General features: G+C 41.9%; 1 protein-coding gene across 1 annotated transcript in view; it reads left to right on the top strand.

Annotated features, from left to right (window-relative positions):
• Window positions 1-6,669: 6,669 nt before the first annotated feature.
• The window catches only part of LOC121865078 (tektin-3-like), a 76,092-nt gene continuing 66,986 nt past the window's right edge, over window positions 6,670-15,775 (top strand). The window contains exons 1-2 of the mRNA XM_042364412.1: window positions 6,670-7,880; window positions 8,197-8,336. Of these exons, the coding sequence (XP_042220346.1) occupies window positions 7,786-7,880; window positions 8,197-8,336 (235 nt within the window). The 5' untranslated portion in view covers window positions 6,670-7,785. The remainder of the gene's footprint in view (window positions 7,881-8,196; window positions 8,337-15,775) is intronic.

The raw sequence follows: 15,775 nt of genomic DNA, 5'->3' as shown, positions 1-15,775 counted from the left end.
GATAATTTGTTATAGAAAGGTTTCTTCTAGGTACACAATAGTTTCTAAGAAAACTTTTCAGAAGGAATTGCAAAAGCATTTAAACGACGAAAAAGTTTAGCTAAGCACACCTTTTTGTAACAAGGTGAGGCACACCTAGGTATTAATCCGTGAGGTCATCGGTTGGGGATGATCGAGCGGTGTAACAGCACAATTCGTATTATATAAATATATACCCAATGTATTCACCAAGTCATTCATCCATGAGTATGAATCAATTGGTGAGTTGACATCTCCGCCATGGAGCGAGCGAGGTCAGCGCCTCTCAACAACAACAACCTGACTCATATCCTGTAAGGCGCCCGCCTGACAGGATGTGCGTGAGAGAGAGACTTTGATATCACCTGTTACCCAGTGAACAACTCAATTAAGTGTTCTCCCATATTAGTGCACTAAGACACTTCCCTTAGTGTAGAAGAGAAGGTACAATATACTCTCAACTAAATTCAGTACCTGTGAAACTATATTTTTCTACAATAAAATAAAACCAATAAAGTGTTTACTTCAGCCCTGCCACTTATCAAATCAAGAACTAATGTATATACAATTATATATATTGTGTGACCAACACACTCTTTGCCACCTTCATCTTCTTTAATTCTGAAGTTACCATCAGATGAACGGAGAGGGGGCTGCGCCACGAATGATTGACCCATAAAATGTTTTAATGGAATTGAAAAATTCATGCATCATGTGCTGATCTGTAATTTGTTTGTATTTCACATGCTTTACTTTTAAGCCAGTCGTTCTTTAGGTTGCCAAGTTCCCACTGGGCCGTCGCTATCTTCTTACGGAAGGTATCAGCTTTGGTTCGAGACTGAGTGTTGTTTTGTCCGTGAGTATTTTGATTGCCTGGTCATTTTCATGAAAACAGTCCTGGTGTATTCTTTTGATCTGGCTAAGGGTCTCTCTGCAGGTTTTGCCATAGCAGTGTCGAGAATGTCCCATTTGGGACTGAGATTCGCATTGTTTGCTGTTGGGTTGTTTATAAGCCCATGTTCGAGCTGCTCTTTGAAATCATTTGCCACAGCTGGATCCTCCAGACTCTCAGAGGCTTGCTGCTTTAACCGTCTTAGGGCGACGTGAAGTGAGGGCTTGGATCTGACAAGCCGATGATCAGTGTCACAGTGGTCTGAGCTACACATAGCAAGGGTGATGAGGACATCTCAGCGATCTCTTTCTCTGACAATGAGGTAGTCAATGAGATGCCAGTGTTTGGACCGTTGGTGTAGCCACGAACCCTTGAAATTGTCGGCCTGCCGAAACAAGGTATTGGTGATAGTGAGGTTGTGAGCAGCAAACTTGCTGACGAGGAGTAGGCCGTTGGGATTACACTTCCCTCGTCCGTTTCTCCCTTTGGTTCCATGCCAAATGTTAATGTCTCTGCCAACTATGGCATTGAAGTCACCAAGGAGAACAACCTTGTGTTCTCTGGGGATAGAGGTTAGCACTCTGTTGAGGTCGTCATAAAAAGCCTCCTTGATGTCATCCTCTGCATCCAGTGTTGGGGCGTATGCACTGATGAAAAAGGCATGACGTGAGTGATTTAGTGGCACTCGAAGTGTCATGAGGCACTCATTGATCCCAATAGGCATTTCAGTTAGCCTGTGGAGGATTCGTTGGTGAATGGCAAAGCCAACTCTATAAATGCTATTTCTCTCCGGAGCAGGCTTACTTTTCCAGAAGAAGGTATAGCCAGACCCCCGTTCTGCGAATTGGCCCTCATCTGGGAGCCAGGACTCACTAATGGCTGCTATGTTGATGTTATACCTAGCCAGCTCTTTTACCACAAGGGCAGTTATTATTTCAAGGACGATCATTTGTGCCAGTATCCAGTAGGGTCCTGACATTTCACGCAGCGACCATAAGAGGTTTTATGGTTTGTTTTTGTCTGGACCTGTGATTTTGATTGTGTTTTCGACAGCATAAGGATGGCCTTACAGGGTGCGGCTGCCCAGTCAGGTTGGGATTTTAGGCAAGCTCTGTTTAGCGCACCTTTTCTAGCTCCCTCCCCATGTGGGGTGAGCAGAGTCACTCCTCGAAAAGGGCTGCTCAGTCACACAAACAGGACCGGATTGCACTGCTGCCTTGATCCTAGAGCATAAACGACTATCTTACCTGTGCCGCCCATGTGCAGAGTTCTGACTTGAGACTCCCGGCAGTCATCTCTGCCTGTCCCCTTCGCCACTCGTCCATCGCCATAGGACTTTTGGGGGTATAGGCGATTTGATGATGATGAGAGGTATGATGAATTTGATGATGGCTAACCATGAGTTAATATATGTGGAGAGGCAGGAGCGCAGGCTGCAACCACACATCTTGGCTCTCCCTTTTCCTGATCCAGTGGTGCAAGTGTTGTGACGACTGGGGAGAAGGAGAGTTGTAATGGACTGCCGATAGCCCAGTTTGTTGGGCTTCGCCTTAGTTGCCTGTCCAACAGGCATTGCCTTCGTCCACCGGTGTAGTCATTGGGTTATCCATGGTGGTCACCTCTTCTGCTTACACCGCCGTTAGGTTCTTGTTGGAGCTCTGTAAGCATGTCTACCTGATGCGGGGCTCCACCGTAGATATTTCGTTTGGGGTTTACTCCCGTAGCCTTATACCTACCAAGGTTAATCCGCAAGGCAGCGGGACAATGGTTGGTAGGCGCCAGAACCTGTTCACATGCTAGTGGGCCTATGCGCCGTCCTTCTGGGGCCCATTGCTTCTCTGAGATCCATGCTGATCTAGCCTGGGCCCAGGAGGCCATCAAGCAGGAGTCTTGATAGTGAAGAGGCTGTGTACTGGCAGGGGAAGATTTATGCAAGTTGCTTCCCTGTTCACCACGAGGGCTAGCCAGCGGCGGCAGCTGAAAGAGAGAGGGAACAAGCATTTTTTGCATCTTAACACAATCATAATGCTATCTCTCTACACGCATTTCACCATCCTGTGTGCAACACACACACACACACACACACACAGCTATGTTACACTAACCGAACCATAATGAATCTCAACCTAACCTAACCTAATCTGTCCTGACCTAACCTAACCTAATCTAATCTAACCTTACTTTACTTTACTGTAACCTAATCTAAGATGGCCTTACTTAATCTAAACATAATCATTATCTAACGTAACCTCACCTAACCTAACCGTAACCATAATCTAACCTAACCAGGGTGTCCTACATAACATCTTGATTCAACAAATTACCAAAAATATGAGTTAAGCCTTTGGACAATTTGACCTAATTGTCTCCAGAACAAAAGGATCAATTATAACAAGGGTGATAATGATAATATAATAAAACTTAACATAAGTATTAGAGTAATAACAATTAATGATTATATTAACACAGAATAATAGAGTAATTGTTAAAATATTATATGTGATAATTTATAATAATTTCGTACTTTCTTTCTTTCCAGGTGTATGGAACAAGGTCCTGGAAACTGGTGTACACATGCTGCGCCATCAACAATGTACACCTCCTCCATACTATACCATCAACACTGTACATCTCCCCCATACCATACCACCATCAACATTGTACACCTCCCCGATACCATGCCATCAACACTGAACACCTCCCCCATACCATACCATCAACACTGTACACCTCTCCCATTACCACACCATCTACACTGTACACCTCCCCATATCATCAACGCTGTACACCTCCACCATACCATACCATCAACACTGTATACCTCCCGCAAACCATACCATCAACACTGTATACCTCCCCCATACCATACCATCAACACTGTATACCTCCCCCATACCATACCATCAACACTGTACACCTCCCCCAAACCATACCATCAACACTGTACACCTCCCCCATTATCAAGTCATCTAAACTGTACACCTCCCCATACCATCAACACTGTACACCTCCCCATACCATCATCACTGTACACCTCCCCATACCATCAACACTGTACACCTCCCCCATAACAAACCTTTTTCCACTGGCTGCACGTGCACTGTCCTTCCTCATTATGGCAGGATTCACTGTTTGGTATAGCAAGTTGTATCATGATGCATACATGTGGATCAGGCATTTACTTCGTATTAGGATGTATAAGTGTGGATCAGGCATTTACCTGGTATCAGGACTATTTCGGCCATGATAGGTGAATATTTGGGCGAAATAGATTTGCGATGGGAATATCGTTGACGAATATCTGTGTTGCCAGAAACCAAATAACTCCGAGAGGATCTCATGTGTGACCAAGGACAGTTCTGTTATAAAGGCATTCTTCCTTCACGAGTTTGCCAAAAAGTCACCTTTACAGAGTATCCCAGCAAGCGTCGCCAAGTCGAAGGAGAATGTTCACCTTCAACTTCCCGATTGTGCTCACTTCGCACTTGATGTCGGTCACTTCCTCAAAAGATCGCCCTGGCCTGCTGATATCGACTAATAGTCCACTACATCCTTTCTACTCGATCACTATGGGCTGCTAGAAGCTTGTCGGGTATGGCAACGCTTCATCGGCAAAACCCACAGAACAGCAACGACGAGCACAACAAAACGTATCTGCTGACAGTGTATTCGAGTTGGGAATGAAAACCCTTACACCACAGAAAGAACTTATGGAGCATGTACAAAGTAAGGGTCGATTAACACATTGGTGGAAACACATGGGGGCAAGGGTGTGGCTGTCAACTATTCTTGATTCTACAGCTTGACTAACTAGACTGTTCCATAGGTCTACCACTATGTGTGAAGAAATATTTCCTTATGCTCGTTGTGCATTATAACTTGACGAGCTTATTAGTTATGTCGGCTCGTGTTGGTGGTACGCGACATCACAAAATGTCCCAGGTTCACGTTTTACATCCAGGAGTTTGAATGGCAATGAGATTGTCCTATTGTGTCTTGTCTGAAGAGTTGTTAGTCCTAAGGCAACCAGTCTACTTGGTTAATCGAGCTGATAGTTCCGTGATCATCTGTGTTGTTCCCTTTCTACGGATGTTAGGTCTTTCTAGAAGTTGCTTTTCCATCCCTGTATATAGTAATCCAGAGTGAGACGCCCTTGTTATTTATGAAGGCGAAGGTATTATTTGTAATTCCTAAATCTCGGTTTGGCTTTTGTCATTGCTGCCCCCACTTGTTATACCGCCTTCAGTGACTGATCTATCACAACGCCTAGATTTTTTCCTTGTCAGTAGTATCCAGGAAACTGTTATTGACGGAATAGTTGTGATTAGGGTTGTATCTTATGAGTAAAATCTTATTTTTTTAATGTTAAAGAGCATTTGCCTGTCTTGAGATCTTTTTCCATCGTTGTTACATCGTCTCGACTTGATACTTTGTCAAATATCTTCGTGTCGTCCGCAAACTTGATAATGTGGCTCGATATATTTTCATCTTTGTCATTTATGTAGATCGCAAACAAGGTGGGTCCAAGGATAGAGCCATGAAGTACTCCATTTAGAACTTTTTCGTTCTATATGTACTACGCTTATGACCACCGTTTGTTACCTGTCTTTTACCTGCCTTCAAGCCAGTTGTTAATCCACTTCAAAATCATGTCTGTGATGCCATGTGCCTGGCTGGATCTTAAGAGGCTAGCCGTGCAAGTGGGACTTTGTCAAATGTCGTAGAAATATCCACTGGTAGACCTTGGTGCACGTAGTCTGTTATGGTTTCAAGGAAAGTCAGTGTGTCGAGCAGGTTTTTCGTCCCATGAATCCATATGATGCGTTGATAAGTCTGTGATCTGTCAGGTGTTGGTTGATGGTTTCCCTCAAAATTTTCTAAGAGTTTGCATGTTTGTGATGTTAGGCTGACCGGCCTGTAGTTTTCTGTTGCACTTTTACCACCCTTCTTGTATAGTGGGGTGACGTTCGTTGATTTCCAGTAGCAAAGCGTTTTAGCTTGATCCAAGGATTTCTTAGTGAGACGCAAAGCAGTTTTACCACCTCCTTCATCACCTTGGTCTGTGCTTTGTCCACTCCTGGGGGTTTTGATTTCTTTCAAGCTGGCTACTTTCCTTTTGATGTATTTCTTCTGTAATTGGTATCTCTCTTAATTCATTTTCCACCTGAGGTATACATTGTGCATACTGATACCAAATAATCACATACGGCTTTTGTCTGTCTGTCTGTCATCCTTCACTTCCAGATTGTTTCGTCCTTTAGAGGGCCAACAGTATCCTTGGTTTTATTTTGCTTCTGGCATCTTTCTTAATATTTTGAGCTTGCTTCGTCTGGAAGTGTCGTTAGGCAGATCTGATTTCCTGATTGGCCACATTTAGGAGCCTTTTGCACAATGTATATTCCACATGGTGACCTATGTTCTGGTATATCTCTAACAGCATTGTAAGAAAAAATTTTTGTTTTATTATTTATTTCTATTTATTTAATTTTACTCTTTCTTTATTCTCTAATTCTCTTTTCTTATTCTTAATCTTTCCTTCTTTGTTCTTTACTCTCTGATGGGAGGTGAGGGGTTCGCCTGTGATCACTCCTCCCACCTGAGGGTAATCTCATATGAGGGGAGAGGGAGAGAGGATATCTGAGGTGATAAGTTATGATATTTCTAATGACTCACTGGATCACTGCATAACACCAAAGACATGTATGGCAATGTTTTACTCAACACCAAACGGGGGGGGGCGGGGGGGAGGGATTTTAACACTTCTTACCGGTTACTTTGCTTATTGAACACCTACATTTCGAACGGATAAAACCTATATATTGAAATTAGTTAATTTTACCGCCACATCACCCCGTTAAGTACTGGACTGCGGTGTCCCTCAGGACCCATTTAGTTTAAAACTCGGGTTGAAACACGACGACCCTCTTCAAGGGAAGATATTGTTTAATAATACAGGCGAAAGGCTCTTGCACTGTTCGATGGTGCTGACAATTGGATTGTTTGAGTGTTTTCTCTCAACCCCACAGCAGACATGATGATATAGGAAGAGTGGGAAGAGTGCTTCTGCTCAAACTGTAAGGACGTGTTCGACCCCAAGTAACTGGACACTCTTCGCTATGTAATGTATTTCCGATATACCTGTAGAGCATCCTTATCCTCGCCTGGTTCAGTTTCAGTCACTCCCTCCAGCCAAGTTTATCAGTAGCCGAGTGGGCTGGCAGCGCAAGGATGGAGAGTTGGTTACCTGACAGGCCATTTGCTCCCGACATAAGTGCTGAAAATTATATCTTGTGCATGCAAGTGAGGGTTTGAAGACTGGTGTAGCTGTTGCAAGACAGGGCTGGAATGTACACATCCACAGACCTTCCCATGCCCTTGATTTACAGAATGATGTTAATGACTGACTAGACTTATCACAGACGTAATGGTATGCTGACTCCACCAGATTAGTGACTACAGTGTATGGTAGTCCTTATTGTTAGTTGAGGATTATTATTTGGACCTTAAAATTTTACATTGAAAATATATTTTTTTTTTGGAAATTTTTGATATGTTTGTATTGGAAAAAGAGTTACATCATCGTCACGTCGCCCTTGCCCAAAATCCTAGTCAGATGTAAAGATCATCATTTTATTACGTATATCTAAACTTATGCTAATTAGTTCAACGCACAATTAATTTTTTCGCTTCATTATATTCAGCACACCTCAAAATCAGGAAGTACACACGAAAATTCTTGTTCTTAGGCTCTGTCTGTCAGTCTGTCTGTCTGTCTGTCTGTCTTATTCAATATATTCAATATGCATAACGTATGTAAAACCCATTAAAAATCAGGTGTATAAACGAGGCGTGAGTAAGAAGCTCAGCATATCATTATGTCCGGGGTACCAGCGCTCTATCATCAGCCCCCAGCGGCGCTCAATAGCACTGTAGCCATGAAGACAGTTGATACCAAACCCTTCGAGCAGAGGTAAGAATTCACTCTTCATTAAATAAATAAAATACTTTTAGCACAAGTTATTCAGAGGCTAACAGTTAAACTTTACTCATTAAATTATCATAATTAGTAATTATTATAATTTTATCGTGTCTTCTTTCTATCCCATCTGAATATTGATATTTTTTTCTACATGATAATTACTGTGACGTTAATCTTTTTATATTGCTGTTTAGACCATATTATTATAACTATCGCTATTAATTCTATGCACCCCTGAGGTGTTAGTATTGCTATTTAGACTATATTATTATTACTATTGCTATTAATATTACGTAATACTCTTCAGCCTGTCGTTAGTGCCGCCGACTCTCAGCCGGTCTTACCCTACGGAGAGCCGAGTTTTGGATTCAGTGAGGTTCCCCAACATCTTTACATCGGCCACTGCTACCATGAAGACCCGATACACGCCTGCGGATTGGTCACAGAGTACCTTCATTTACTGTCTTGAGCACATATTGTAGAAGCGTTTACACCTCACTCTTATTGATTTAGGCCTACCACTACTACTGTTGGCCCACCACTGCTACTGTTGGCCCACCACTCATGCTGTAGTACCACCAATTATCTGTAAGATAGGATGGAATCAAAGGCATTTCGTCTTATTAACTCTCCTCCGTTAGTTGTTAATCTTTCTTCCCTTTCTATTCACCACAATTTTGCTTCACTCTCGCTCTTTTACAGGTACTTTAACGGGCAATATTTTGCATCCTGTATACCGTGGGCTGGTGTCTTGCCCACAGTTTGACTGTGGATGTCGGTCACACTATAATAACCCGTTATAGTACATCCTTCTTTCCTCACACAGCCAAGCTGTGTAATGCTCTGCCTTCTTCTGTGTTTCCATACTCATGCAATCTGTCTCACTTTAAAAAAATTATTTCCGGCATCCTCGCGCTGTAGATTAATATAACCTTTTTATTTTATATTTTTAATTACTTTTTACTCCTTCCCCCCCCACTCTCACCTAGGTCCCGTTGTGAGTCCATGACCAGTGCCCGGGTGGGCTATTTTTCGTAAAAACAAAAACAAAAACACTGTTGGCCCACCACTGTTACTATTGGTCAACCTCTCACACTGTTGGCCCACCACTGCTACTCGTGGTCAACCTCTCACACTGTTGGCCCACCACTCATACTGGTGGCTCACCACTCACACTGCTACTCTTGGCCTACTACTTACACTGTTGGTCATCCACTCACTCTATTGACACACCACTCATACTGTTGGCCTACCACTCACACTGTTGACCCACCACTCACACTGTTGATCCACCACTCACACTGTTGACCCACCACTTACACAGTTGGCCCACCATTCCCACTGCTACTGTTGGCCCACCACTTACACTGTTGGCCAACTACTCTCACTGCTACTGTTGGCCAACCACTCACACTGTTGGCCCACCACTCACACTGTTGGCCCACCACTCACACTGTTGACCCACCACTTACACTGTGGGCAAGTTTCTTTACGCCATTTGCCTAAGTCTACCCAGCAGTAATTGGGAACCTGAACTCCTTCAGGTAGGTGTCCTGCCTAGTAGGACACTTGCGAGGGAGGAACAGGTGTGGAGAGTGGTTGCTTCCAAGGGGAGTAGGGTCAGACTCAGGAAAGCTGACCAGGGTGTGGAGTGCAGTAACCCCTACCAAGTGCTGGAGGAAGCTGGCGAGAAAGAGAGGAGGCAGAACGAGGAAGAGAAGAGGCAGGACGATGTGGTGCCAGGGGTGAAAAGGGCAGTTATTCAGACCCAGCCTCGTGGTAAGGTCGTGGTAGTTGGGGACAGCCAGGTGAGGTTCTTAGATAGGACTTTTTGTGCAAGAGATAGGAAACGTAGGACTAGGGTGTGTTTTCCTGGGGCTGGGATAGGGCATGTAGCTGAGAAGATAGATAGGGCTTTGTAAGGGGAGGGTACCAATCCAGTACTGTGTCTTAGTCTTGGAGGTAACGACATAGGAAAGGTTAGGAGTGAGGAACTTTTCAAGAGGTATAGGGAGGCGCTTGGGAAGGTTAGAGATAGGGGAGGGATCCCAATAGTATGTGGCGTCTTGCCTAGAAGAGGAGTTGGTCGTGAGTGGCTGTCCAGGGCAATTGCTATAAATTGCCGATTGGAAAAATATTGTGCAAGCAATGGTTGGGCATTCATTGATAACTGGCAACCATTCTATGGCAACGACTACCTGTACAGTCGGGACGGAGTACACTTGTCTCGCGCGGGGGTAAAGACGTTGTCTGCATCCCTGGAGCGTGAAATTGTCACTCCAAAGGAGGGGGGGGGGTCACCAGTAGAGAGAGGTCGGGTAAAGTGGGAGTCAAAAAACAAGTGGGAGTAAAAAAACAAGCAGGTCCAGGGAAGTAAAATTGGTTACTCAGGATAAGGGGTAAAAAAGGACCAGGGAAGGGTATGTTTAAATATATAATATACAAACAGTAGAAATAAAATAGACTTGCTGAGAGCGGTTGTATGTACCGAGAATGCAGACGTCATAACAATCACCGAAACTTGGATAAATCTGGCGAGCAAGAACTTTTTATCAGAGTACCACATAGAAGGGTACAACCTTTTTCACAATGACAGGGAAGGTAGGAAGGGGGGAGGGGTCGCACTCTTCGTCAGGGATACATTAAAATTCTGTATTAATAATTCAATAAAGGGTGAAATTGGAACCGAGTCTGTATGGATAGAAATTGCGGAAGGAAGAGAAAAACTAATTATGGGAGTGATTTACAGGCCCCCACGTCTTGGGAAAATAGCAGCTCAGCCCATATGGCAGGAAATGCGAAGGGCAGCAAAATAAAACAACCTGTGCATTATGGGGGATTTCAACTTCAGAAATATTGACTGGGACAACATTGCAGGTGACTATGAATCTGAAGACTAATTACAGAACCTACTAGAGGTAACAATATATTAGACCTAGTATTAACAAATAAAGAAAATATTATCAGAGATATCATAATAGGGGAAGAACTAGGGAACAGTGATTTCAGAGAAATCAGGTTCACCCTAAATTGGGAAACGAAAAACAATGACAATATGGCCAGAGTCCCAAACTTTCGATTGGCGGATTATCAGGGGTTAAGAAGATACCTAGGTGAGGTCGATTGGGAACAGTCAGGTCAGTCCCCAGTAGGAATGGTTGAGGTCACAGATTACACAACAATTGATCAAGACTATAATATATTCACTAGTATACTACGTAAAGCACAAGGACAAAATATACCATACATAAAAATTAGGTCAAATAAGAATGAGCTAAGGTGGATGACCAGAACACTTAAACATGACATAGGAATAAAGAGAGGAATTCATAAGAAAATAAAGGGAGGGGAGGAGCAGCTCAGAAATAGGTATAATGAACTATCTAGGAATGTTAAGAAAGATGTAAGGAAAACGAAGTGGGACTACGAAATCAGGATAGCAAGAGAATCCAAGGCGAATCCCAAGGGATTTTTCCAGGTATATAGGACAAAGGTCAAGGACAAAGTTGGTGCCTTTAAAGTCAGGGAGGGGGGAAGTGATCGATGACAGTGAGGAAATAAGCAAAGCGTTAAATAGCTACTTTTTATCAGTTTTTACAGAAGAAATTCACCAGGAAATTCCAGAGGTGGAACTGAAATTTAGGGGAAATGAAGAAGAGAAACTAAAGGATATCACTATCAGAAAAAAGGATGTTCTTATGAAGATAAATAAATTAAAGAAGACAAAATCCCCAGGGACAGATGAAATTTTCCCTCGAGTTTTGAAAGAGTGTAAGAAATAGATTAGCGGACCCCTCGTAAATTTATTTACAAAATCGTTAGACACTGGAGTTGTACCAGACTTGTGGAAACAGGCAAATCTAGTACCCATATTCAAAAAGGGAGACAGAGCATCAGCGTCAAATTACCGGTCGATTAGTTTGATGTCAGTAATGGGGAAATTTCTTGAATCAATTATATTATAGCAAATAGCATCCGATCGCATTTAGAGAAAAGCAAATTAATCTACAACTCTCAACATGGGTTTACAAAGGGAAAATCTTGTCTAACAAAACTGCTGACGTTTTTTAGGAAAGTCTTCGAGGTAGTAGATAATGAAAAAAATTACGATGTTATTTATCTAGATTTTAGCAAAGCGTTTAACAGAGCACCGCATCAGAAGCTTCTGAGAAAAGTTAAGGCTCATGGTATCGAGGGGAAAGTTATTGGAAAAAATCATGGCTCACCGATAGAACAAAGAGGGTCAGCGTAGATGGTGTTAAATCTGAGTGGGGTTGTGTAACCAGTGGGGTTACCCAGGGGTCAGTACTGGGCTCACTCTTGTTCATAATCTACATAAACGATCTAGATACTGGGATCAGCAGTGACATAAGCAAGTTTGTGGATGACACCAAAATAGGGCGGCAGATTAATTCAGGGCAGGATGCAAATGCACTACAGGAGGATTTAAATAAACTGCAGGAGTGGTCAGAAAAATGGCAAATGAAATTCAACACCAGCAAGTGCAGCGAACTTAATATTGTGAAAGAGACTTAGGGGTACTTGTAATCCCGGACCTACGGCCTAGAAAACAGTGCGTTAATGTTCGAAATAAGGCAAACAGAGTATTAGGTTTAATATCTAGAAGTGCAGAGGTCTTATTGCAACTATATCTTGCGCTAGTCAGGCCGCACCTCGATTATGCCGTTCAGTTCTGGTGCCCTTATCACACTCCTACTGTTGGTCTACCAATCACTCTGTTAGCCTACCACTCACTGTTGTCCCAACACTCACATCTCCTACTGCTGGCCCATCAATCACGATGTTAGCCCACCACTCACACTTTTGGCCCATCACTCACAGTGTTGGCCCACCACTCAAACTTTTGGCCCACCACTTACACTGTTGGCCCACCACTCACACTGTTGGCACCACCACTCACACTGTTGGCCCACTACTCATACTCTTGGCCCACCACTCATATTCTTGGCCCACCACTCATACTACTAGTGTTAACCCACCACTCATAATGTGTGCCCACCATTCATACTTTTTGCCCGCCACTCACACTGTTGGCCCACCACTCATACTGTTGGCCCACCACTCACATTGTTGGCCAACCACTCATGCTGTTGGCCCACCACATACACTGTCGGAACGCCACTCACACTGTTGACCTACTACTCACACTTTTGACCCACCACTTACACTGTTGATCTACTACGCAAACTTTTGACCCACCACTCACACTTTTGACCCACCACTCACACTGTTGTCCCACACACTGTTGACCCACTACTCACACTTTTGACCCACCACTCACATTGTTGTCCCACCACTTATACAGTAACCTCGTAAAAGAATGTTGTTCCGAAATCAATTCAATGAAATTATTGTAACATGAGTCCAGGGAAATTTAGAAGCATAATAAGCATAATAAATTGTTAAAAATTCGTGTACACATTAATTATTAAAGTAATCTAATAGTTTAGTAATGCAACAGGTAACTTACTCCTGCAGCTGTCTTGTATAGTGAAAAAGTAGTGCTACAGTTCTTTAGATGAAGTACCCAGCGCATGACACCTAACTCTGGATGCTATTTCAATTAATTGGCGTTTTTTAAGCTATTTCAGTTAAATGTTTTTTTAAGCTATTTTTCTTAATTGGATTTTCTTTACTCTATTTCCATTAATTGGTTTCTCGTAAGTACGAAATTCGACAAAGGGAACATACAGGGGGTGAAACTCTTTCTTTTTCTCCCTCAAAATAAGGACAAGTGAGGAAGAAAAAATAGAGGTGAACTACAAGATAAAAGCTGTTGTGTTCGTATGATCACCCTTTTACTTTCTAAACCAATGGCTAAGACACTGTCCCAACTTAATAATTGTCCTTAAAGTCAGGTTTTGAGAGCCTAAAAAAAACCCAAGATGTCAGTTGGAGAAATCATTTGGACATGCGGGTATCCAATGGATTACGTTAGGATGATTGTTAAGTTTTGTTAATGTATTTAATAGTTGAGTTCATGTATTTATTAGTTGTTAGATACCATAACATCAGTGGTCTGGTGACCTTTTCACCTGAGGTTAGCTGCGTTTGCCGTCTGGTCAATATGTGAATTCGCAGCGAATTATCCCAGTCCTAGTATTAATTGTCTTATAAACTATAAATTATAATTTATTTTTATTTGGTAAACTTATTATTAAATTATGTAGTGAGTTTTCATTAAATATGGTATTTATATAAAGCAGTGGTTCTTAACCTTTTTTGAGTCACGGACCCCTTTGGGAATCTGGTGAAAGCTATGGACCCCCTCCCTAGAAAAATGCACATAAGCACATAAACACAACTTTGCCTGCAATGAATATACTTTATCATATTGAAAATTCATTGCCTCATAGAGTGTATGACATACACAAAGTATGAATAAAGTAAACAATCTTAACAAAGAATTATGTTTCAAATTTTTTTATGCAAACATTAATGGCCACTCCATACAAAAATGAAATACAATCATCTTGTGCAAATTAAACAAAACAAAACTTTAATTCTGCTCAAAAGTTCATTACAATGAGAAGGTTGTTGTTGTTTGGTTTGAAGATAAATGTTAAATTTTTATCTGACCTTCACGGTCCCCTGAAGCCCATCCATGGACCCCAGGTTAAGAACCCCTGATATAAAGAGTAGTTTTGAAAATATAAATTTCCACCTCCTTACAAAGTTCTCTATATATCATAGTTATTTCATAGTGAATGTATACAATCACTTTTTTGCCCGTCGGGGTAAATAGATTCATAGTATTTATATTACACTACTTAATATTTAAATACTTAATATAGACGATTATTTATAATTATATGTACACTCGCAAACCACAATTTCTAGCTTACCATTATACATAGCAAGATAAGTATAACATGACAGACTGATAGCAAAGCCTCAAGGGGTTCATAACTTGTGTGTGAACTGGCCCTTTAACCGTTGATTCTTGCTGGGTTAATGGGGCTGGAACATGTCAAACTATATAGGGTTTTAGTAGCGAAACCCAACTATCCTTTCTGTATTTATTAAGAAAATATATTAAATACTGTTCCAAGTGTATATCACCGTAACTTAATCACTGTAGCTATGAGTGTTAGAATGAGGACGGAGGCTATATTAATTAGCTCTTCTAAATATGTTCTCCTTGTGTGAGAGATTGAGTAAGAATGCTCAAGCAGCTGGCTTCTATATGCTGACCTAACACTGTTAGGGCCGCACCTCAAGGAACTTACCCATCACGTGATGTGACCATGTCACCTCATAGCCAGTGGAAAGTTACGGGGGGTGATATTATTATATAAACCCAATGTACTGCCCTGACATTTATATAAGAACTAAGGGGCTAATACATCGCTTGGTCACCACCTTCCGAGCTCCCACGGGGAATTAACTAGTCTTGTAGCATACATCCTATACAGAAACCTAACCTTGTTAAAAACAAATGTGTAGACACTAAGCTGGGCACTCTGGGACCATTGGTTCATTAACTACTGGGGTCCTAGACTTAAGTGTTTTATGGGAGAGTGTATTATGCACAATGTTCAACTTGGAAGATATTGACTTATAATAACAAAACAAAAATATCACTGCCAGAATTAGCACAATATTGGGATTAGTTAAACTCGGTATTGCAAATCCCTGTGCAAAATATAATTGCAAATGATCTTCTAAATTAGCAAACTGTGACTCTTTCAAGTAAGAAATAACTTTAAACTTTTCTGAGACAATATTGAGTTCACTAATAGTTAAATTAAGGACATGAAACAAAGGAATTTAATCTGAAGTAAGATTTAAATTCAATGCACTATGCTGATGAGAAGGCAAGGTCTTCAATGAACTACAAGTTATTTCACAGTAATCCGGAGCCT

Source organism: Homarus americanus, unplaced genomic scaffold, assembly GCF_018991925.1.
Source record: "Homarus americanus isolate GMGI-L3 unplaced genomic scaffold, GMGI_Hamer_2.0 scaffold2539, whole genome shotgun sequence".
NCBI classification, from domain to species: domain Eukaryota; kingdom Metazoa; phylum Arthropoda; class Malacostraca; order Decapoda; family Nephropidae; genus Homarus; species Homarus americanus.
Note: the sequence above shows the minus strand (reverse complement) of the source record. Positions and strands in the feature narration are given on the sequence as shown.